This window comes from Notolepis coatsorum, assembly GCF_963971535.1.
Source record: "Notolepis coatsorum genome assembly, chromosome: 7".
Lineage (NCBI taxonomy): Eukaryota > Metazoa > Chordata > Actinopteri > Aulopiformes > Paralepididae > Notolepis > Notolepis coatsorum.
In genome coordinates, this window is record NC_140171.1 from 6,202,881 (window position 1) to 6,212,072 (window position 9,192).

Genomic DNA, 9,192 nt, shown 5'->3' on the forward strand with positions numbered 1-9,192 from the left:
GATTTGAATGTTAGCCCTGTTAATGGACAATACTATGTTGATGCACTCGACTTTTAGGTCAGGACTGGAGCTTCCATGTTTCAAAACCCTTCAGATTTTACACTGTACATTGGAATATTGACAAAGCCTTACTTGGTCATTTACTGTACAACTAGGTTAGGACATTTGTAGGGGCCAGTTTCGAATTGCAGTCTCACGCAGGTGTTTTTTGAGAGTGTTTTTGAAAGTGGGTAGTGATTTTACGATGAATTGGAAATGGGGGACCCTGGTGGAAACAAGACGAAAGTCTTTCTCTGGTCTGCATCCCCTTAACAATTGTATGTATTGAGCTGTACTGCACTGTACCCATTCTGCAATCTGTTAATAAAGTTTTCATTCATTCATTCATTCATTCACATTCCTTTACAGCTTTAGGTAGGGCGTTCCACATTGATGTGGCATAATTGCTAAACGTGTTTAGTCCCTTGTTTGAGCCGAATCTGGGTTTTACATGATTTGTGGAGCTCCCTCTGGTGTTGTGATCGTGGTATTCACTGACCTTTGGGAAGTATTTTGACATGTACATGGGTACCTTGCACTCCTTTGAGAACGTCAACTGTTAACCTAGCAAACGAACTACAAGTGTCAGCTACCCAGCTTTAGCTACACACATGTAAATCAAATGTTCTTAACAATAATAATATAGGCATAAATATCCCTTGCACGTTGAACAGGGTAGCGTTCGTTAACTAGAGCCCAAACCAGCTGGCTAGCATGGTACCGTTTTAACCAACATTTTAATATTGATTGATTGAAAACGTTATTAACAGATTGCAGAATGGGTACAGTACAGTACAGCTCAATACACACAATTGTTAAGGGGATGCAGACCAGAGAAAGACTTTCGTCTTGTTTACATCAGGGTCCCCCATTTTCATCAATTCATCATAACATACATGACATACAGACACAGTACTGCTACATCTATACATTTATGACATACCAGATCTACAAATACAGTACTGTTTGTGATACAAAAAGAGTCTCGAAAAGAGAGTATATACATTTGACGTAGAAACTGTACATTGAAGGAGGTTGGGTTGGGTGGTGGGGGGGGGCTGTACATTGGAGGTGGTTGGGTGGTGGGGGGGTTGGGTAGGAGGGGTGGGGAGGGACACTGTACAACTTTACAAGCAAAACTGTACATTGGAATATTGACAAACATGACAGCTGACTAATGATGACCGATATTATGTGGAACAGGTTAGTTAGCATACCGGCTAGCATGAGCCTGTCAGGGGAAAGAAGTGACAAGCTGACGATAGTAGCTTGCAGAGCCACCCATCAGGCTAGTTTAGGCCACAAAAAACAACACCTTTGCCCTCCTCTCTCCTGGCAGGAGATGGAATCACGTTATCTCACTTGGAAGTGTATTTAGTCCAGCTAGCTGACACAGTAGTAGCATTACTAGCTAGCCAGTTGACTTGTCTGCCATCACTAGTACCAAGCGCGTTATTATTTCCTGTCATTTATCAAACTTCGTTACGTTATTCGGCATTGATAACGGAGAATGCACTGGCAGAACGACAGAAACAACAACTAACTGACAAGTCAACTGCGCACCTAAGCTAACGCTGCTAGCACTGACAACAACAACCTGTCTGGCTACCGTCTGGCTGGCTAGCTAGCGAGCTAACTAACAGCTAGCTTCTCCTGGGCATCCGGGTTGATTATTTGACAGTTACACAACACGAAGAAACAACAACAACATCTCTAACTAACCGTGGGGTCTTGACCGTCGAAGTGGGTAGTTTCCATGTTGGTATATATAAATATGAGCCGACACAACAAAGGTGGAGAGAGAGGGCTGGAAGCCACTGGAGACAAACTAAGGTTGAGTCCGCCGCCGGTTGATGCTGCTGCTCCTACTTCTCTCTCTGCCCCGAGATTACCCAGCATGCCGTGCGACGCGAGCGCTGGTGACGCGGCAGCGTGTAGTCTTTTACCAACACACTTGCAGTTCCGCGATCTGATTGGCCGCGCGTTTAAGTGTGTTGGTAAAAGACTACACGCTTACGCGGCAGGTAGGCTTCTTGTTGTGTCCTGTGTTGCTAGATCCCACGGCCCGGGAGAACATGTTTACGTTTTTTCATTGATTGATTGATTGATTGATTGATTGATTGATTGATTGATTGATTGATTGATTGATTGATTGATTGATTGATTGATTGATTGATTGATTGAAAATTGTATTAACAGATTGCAGAATGGGTACAATACAGTACAGCTCAATACACACAATTGTTAAGGCGATGCAGACCAGAGTGGGGAACCCTGATGTAAACAAGACGAAAGTCTTTCTCTGGTCTGCATCCCCTTAACAATTGTATGTATTGAGCTGTACAGTACTGTAATGTACCCATTCTGCAATCTGTTAATAAAGTTTTCAATCAATCAATCAATCAATCAATCAATCAGAGAAAGACTTTCGTCTTTCCAACCCAACCCAACCTCCTCCAATGTACAGTTTGACTTTCTATGTCAAATTATACTCTCTTTTTTTAGACTCTTTTTGTATCACAAACAGTACTGTATTTGTAAATCTGGTATGTCATAAATGTATAGATGTAGCAGTACTGTCTATCTGTATGTCATATATGTTATGTTGAATTGAAAATGGGGGACCCTGATGTAAACAAGATGAAAGTCTTTCTCTGGTCTGCATCCCCTTAACAATTGTGTGTATTGAGCTGTACTGTATTGTACCCATTCTGCAATCTGTTAATAACGTTTTCAATCAATCAATCAATTACATCAGGGTCCCCCATTTTCAATTCCTCATAACATATATGACATATATGACATACAGATAGACAGTACTGCTACATCTATACATTTATGACATACCAGATTTACAAACACAGTACTGTTTGTGATACAAAACAAAAACACTACCTATTTCGGTAGTAAGGGAGTGGTTAATTAAGGGTATGGTTATGGATTATGTTTTATAAACAACTTAAAATGATGACGACTTCTGTAAGAATTTACACATTGTCACAAGGAGTAGTAATCCCCCCTTTATTTTTAATTTAGTTTTACTACCGAATGTCTTGCTTTAAAAAAAAATGTAATGACCTAATCTTGTCGTGTAAATAATAAAATAAATAAATAAAAATAAGAAAAATATATTAATAATATGATATGACGACATGCGGATTTGCAGCTTTGGTAAAAAACGCAGATGACCCCGTGTGATCCCGCATCAACCCTTCACCTTTGCCCCCCATGCACTTGTTTCAGACACAGTCGCCGACTTGCTGGTCTGAAAAACACCTATTCGCGTCTCCGAATCAACAGTGAACGGTAGAGCTATGTTGAACATCACTTTATTTCATCAATAACACACCAGGAATTTGTCCTGAAGAGTTATATAGTCCCATCGAGAATAGAAAACAATACAAAGAGGGTGCAGGCCTACACCTACTGCAAATAGCATAGTATACAATAACATAAATTATACTTCAAAGTGGTTGAATGTTAACAACATCTGATATAAAAAAAAAACAGAAAAAAAAAATATTCTCAGCACTTGGATGAAAATGTAAACCAATAGGTCTATAATATAAAGGCGTTTCACAAACAGCATGGCAGTTTGATTAATAAATAAACAATTGTATACACATACATACAGTACATCCTTGTGCTTTGAAACCACAACCCCCCCACGGCCCACCCCTACGTCAGCCCACCCCACCTTTGTGGAGCTAACATTGTTGCTAAAAGCAAATAAATAAACTGTCTAAAACTAGTGTTACAGTGACATTTAAACCATTTTCACCATCTTCGGTTATGCATCATAAATAATTCCTGAGTGAATGGTATTTACTCAAATGTATTGCTTGATATTCAGTGTCTGGTATCATGATATTGCACGTTTATGTGCTTGCCGTCTTCTCCAGAGTCAGATGTCCTCTCTGTGCGTTCAGTCCATATCCGCTTCCATTCATTTGTACTAAGCTAGGCTAGCTTGCAGCCGGATAGCTTTATACTGAACGCCAGGGCCGGACTGGGGAAATAATTCATACCGGGAGATATAGCGCGAAATATAGCCCCAGTCAGGCCACTTTTTAAGCGGGGGGTCTGGGGGTCCCCCACCAGGATTTTTTTTGTTACAAAGACTTAATTTCCTGCATTCTGGTGAATTTTAGTTCATGTGAATCACAAACTAATGAGCCAACAATTGCTTAGTACAATGTACTGTTATGAACCTCAAATAAAACTTGAGGTTCATAACTTGCTAGTTGTGGCACTAGCAATGCTACTCTCTCCACCTTCAAAAAGAAAAAAGCAAGAGCACAACATATTTGTCTATTTACTATTATAATACAGTTAACCACTCTCTCCACCTATTCAAACAGAGCAAGAGCACAATACCATATTCACTTTACTGATGCACTACCCATCAACAGTTAAAATAGCCCTTACACAAACATTAAATAACAGACCTTTCATTATTACAAAACTACCTGGCTCACTGCCTGGCTGTTACAGTATTCTGCAGAGTGCCATCTGCCATTCCATTCGCCGCCTCCACTGTCAATCAGTTGTATCGCCTGGTCCCGCCTCCACCAATCACAAGCGGCAGCACGGCTCCATTGTGTGTGTGTGTGATCCGAGGGAGAGAGTCAGATAGTTCTCCAACTCTGTCGCAGACAGTGAAATCCTGGTTGTTCCCCACCCACCTAGGTTATCTAACTATCGCGCCGCGCCGCCGCCACAACTAGAAACAATGGCCTGGCAAAAAAAAATATATATTATATTTTTTTTTTTATCTGTGCAGGCCAGGCCACCGGGAAAACTCCCGGTGCTCCCGATGGCCAGTCCGGGCCTGCTGAACGCACAGTATTGGTATCTATCTTCTTGTCTGACTCTGGAGAAGACAGTAAGCGCATGCAGTTCCCATAATGTTGGCTTGTTCCTTTTAAAGGAGAGTTATATTCTTTTTAATATTCTTTTTGTTCACTTGGTATGTGCATTAAGCAAAACTCCACCTGTATAAAGGTCATGAAAACGCCAATTCTACAGCCGGCCAAATATTAAATATATTTTAATATACATATATTTTTTTTTTATCTACTTTTTTCTCCCCCTGTTTTTCTGTGTTTTTCTCCCATCCCAATTTAGTCATGCCAATTCCCCCCCCCCCCCTCCCCTCCCCTTCCAGGTCGTTGCTCGCATGTGCCTCCCACTGGTCGGTCTAGGGAGGGTTGATAGATACTATCGCATGTCCCCTCCGATACATGCAGAGTCAGCCAGCCACTTCTTTTCACCTGCCAGCGCGGACTCTCATTGGTGAGGTGTAACGTGTGGGAGGCTCACACTACCCTCACCATCTCCCTTCCTCGCTGTGCAGGCGCCCTGACCGACCTGTAGGAGTCGCTGTTTACAACGACCAGATTACCACCCACCGGCTTCCCTCCCGCTGACTCTGCCAATTGAGTCAGTATGACGGCCGGCCCAAGCCGGAGGCAACGCTGACAGCCGGATTCGATACCAGTGTCTCTCGTGTTGGTGACGAGCGCTTAGTCCGCTGCGCCACCCAGCAGCCCATTTTAATATATTCTTTTAAATATATTAAAAAAAAATGTAGAGCCCGTCAGCTTTGGCTATTCCTTGACAATGGTCCCCAAAAAAACGCAAAGGATGGCGTGTCTCTTGCATGATGATGACACATGTCTTTCGATGTCTGTCCGACATGGAGTGGGTTATTTCAGCCCAGCTTTGTGATCCTCAGGCCGCCGTTGATCCACAGCGTGTCGATGTCCTGGACGGACGTCACTCTGTGGTAGAAGTCGAAGAGCTGCTGTCCGTCCACCAGCACGCGGAAACGCATCAGCTCACAGTGTATCTCCATCTGGACGAGAACAAGATGTCTGGTCAGAATCACAATCCTAATAATGTACACAATATACATACATAATCACTAGGGGTGTAACAATTCGACCTCACAACGATTCGATTCGATTACGATTCTTCAGGCAACAATTCCAATGCATCATGAAATCTCTTCATTTGACCACAATTCGATTTGATTCGATTCGATAAATTTTCGATACATTTGCGATACATTCAGTTAATTCCCCCAAAAAAATTTAATACACAAATGTGGCTGGGGGAACTGATTCACTCAGCATGAATGGACTATAGGTAAATAAAAACAATACACACAAAAAAAATACATAAAAAAAAAAAAAAAAAATTATAATTTCGATTAATTTCGATTATAATCGATTCTAACATATTCAAATCGATGCATCGAATCTAACACATTAGAATCGATGCATTTCGATTAATCGATGCATCGTTACACCCCTAATAATCACAATACACATACTACATGATCACAATACACATTAGGGGTGTAACGGTACACAAAAACCACGGTACGGTACGTACCTCGGTTTTGAAGTCAAGGTTCGGTACGGGTTTTCGGTACAGTGGGGGAAAGTTTGGCTTTCCATGTTCCACTCAGGGGTGATGTAGTGTGCAGTAACTAATTGTACTTGTAGGGCTGTCAACGGATATTCTATATTGAAATGAATAATCGACTTGTATATATATATATTTTTATAATAATAATTATATTAGATTGTGAAAAAAACAGCCCCCGGTGGGCGGTCGTTAGTGGTTAACATACCGTATTCGTTCGGTACACTACACAGCCATTCGGTACGGTACGGTACACACTGAAACATGATCATACATATACATACATAATCACAACAATACACATACATAATCACCATACACATACATGATCACAATACACATACATAATCACAATACACATACATGATCACAATACACATACATAATCACAATACACAAACATAATCACAATACACATACATGATCACAATACACATACATAATCACAATACACATACATAATCACAATACACATACATGATCACAATAATTAAACATACATGATCACAATACACATACATAATCACAATACACATACATAATCACAATACACATATATAATCACAATACACATACATAATCACAATACACATATATAATCACAATACACATACATAATCACAATATACATACATAATGTATATGCCTACTAGGGATTTGGCTTGGTGCTTCCTCATACAGGAAAGACAAAGAGTATATAGCATATGTATATACAGTATATGTGTGTGTGTGTGTGTGTGTATATACTGTATATATATACTGTATATATATTAAAATGTATTCTCATTATCCACAGTAACAAAAAGGTTAGGATACAACATTTATATATATATATATATATATATATATACAATATAATATATATTAAATATGAATATATACTATATTAAATATAATATGATATATGTAAGGGATAATAAGGTATAGCTACGAGGTCATTGTCGCAAAATAATTGACCGACACGGAGTTTAGAATACCGAGGCGCCTCACCGAGGTGTTCTAAACGCAGTATAGCTATACATTATCCCGCTTATTACATGGCTAACTTACTAACAATATACCTAATTCATTTTACACCATCGACAAGACGAGATCAAATGCAGACGCAATTGTTCTGTTCTGTGGCTCCGCGCTGTCATCGCCGGCAGCTTGCACTGATGAGTGCAGCTGTGCACATGCTGAGCAGCTTTCATGACTGCGATCTAAATGCTTGATTGCTCCGGCTGCGAACAGCGGTCATTATTGCTCGGTTGTTATTGCTCGGTTATTTACAGCGGTCAGTTATAGAAAAATAACTGACCGCTGCTATGGGCAACTGAGCGCTATTGACCAATCACAATCAAGCATTTTCGCGAATGTTAAAACGCCATGTAATAAATAAATATATTCTCATTATCCACATACTGGCGACTGACTGACTGACTGACTGACTGACTGACTGACTGACTGATTGACTGACTGACTGACTGACTGACTGACTGACTGACTGAGTAGAACAGTCTCGTACAGATAGTACAGTCTCGTACAGTCTCAGTAGAGTTTCTTACCCCGAAAGGTTGGTCTCTGATGAAGGGGAAGGAGGCGATTGGACTCTCGGTGTGCCCCCAGGTTCCAGAGACGCGGGCCTTGCGGAGGACCTGTCGGTCCCTGAATCGAACGCAGATCTCCAGCGCCACGTCCGCCGGGGGCTCCTCCGATGTGCCACGCCCACACGACAGGGCTATGTAGAACCTGACGGGACGCACAGGAGCCAAAGGGTTAACTCCCCCCAGGAGACCACATCACCCAGTATAAGCGTTGCCCCCACCCCTCACGATCACAGATACAAACATGCACACCCAGGAGCTGCCCAGTATACAACCGCACAGTCTGACACCGTTGACTTGCCTTGCTCAAGGGCACGTCCGCCGCGGCGGGCATTGAGGGAGGTGGGGGTGTTATTCATTCACTTCCCCCGACCCCATTTCCCTACCAGTCTGGCGATCAAACCAGCAACCTTTGTGGCTCGACAGTTAAATTAATAACTAATTTATTACAAGGGGGGACTAATCAATTACAAGGGAAAAGCAGCTATAACTTTGAGCATTGTGCTCAAGCCTGACATTCAGAGACATTGTATACTTTATCCTGCACTCCAGCTGGTGGTGGCCACACTACCAGGCCACACTACCAGGCCACACTACCAGGCCACACTACCAGGCCACACTACCAGGCAGGGATGTGCACAGGACTTTAGAGGGGCAGGTGCTCAAAGGCTGAAAAGGGCACCACACTTGTGTGTATATATTAACCAAGCGCGCGTAGCGCGCAAGCACGATTTTTAAGGGCCCTTTTCGGGCGGGGCCCCCTTTTTATGCTTTTTGGGGGGTTATGGTGATCAAATATTGAATATTGAACTATAATAATCAGTGCAGGAGCTCACTTATCCTTGAAAGACACTTTTATCACCGACTTAAAAGGCCCATACATCTCCATAAATGTTCATGGGGGAGGGAATAAGTGCTTACCCTACAGACCCCAAGAAGTGCTGTATATTCTGTATTGTTTAATATAAATGCATTTTTTATTCCAATCCCGATTTGTATTTGAGATTCCCAAATCCCATCGGACTTGACTTCTTTGTGTCCCTCAATGAGTGAAATAACAGCATTCAACAGCGGTTTCTATCATCATCATCATCACCACCCACGCTATGCATAAAATATATAGGTCCGCGGAGAG

At 41.8% G+C, this 9,192-nt stretch overlaps 2 protein-coding genes across 2 annotated transcripts in view; both read right to left on the reverse strand.

The window, feature by feature from the left end:
• The window catches only part of aftpha (aftiphilin a), a 52,908-nt gene extending 51,013 nt beyond the window's left edge, over nt 1-1,895 (reverse strand). Inside the window, exon 1 of the mRNA XM_084319456.1 lies at nt 1,762-1,895. The gene's annotated coding sequence lies outside the window, so the exon portion shown is untranslated. The remainder of the gene's footprint in view (nt 1-1,761) is intronic.
• Nucleotides 1,896-5,752: 3,857 nt separating this feature from the next.
• The window catches only part of LOC311232597 (galectin-related protein B-like), a gene marked incomplete at both ends in the record, with an annotated part of 21,896 nt that continues 18,456 nt past the window's right edge, over nt 5,753-9,192 (reverse strand). The window contains 2 exons of the mRNA XM_084319457.1: nt 5,753-5,896; nt 8,019-8,202. Of these exons, the coding sequence (XP_084175583.1) occupies nt 5,753-5,896; nt 8,019-8,202 (328 nt within the window). The remainder of the gene's footprint in view (nt 5,897-8,018; nt 8,203-9,192) is intronic.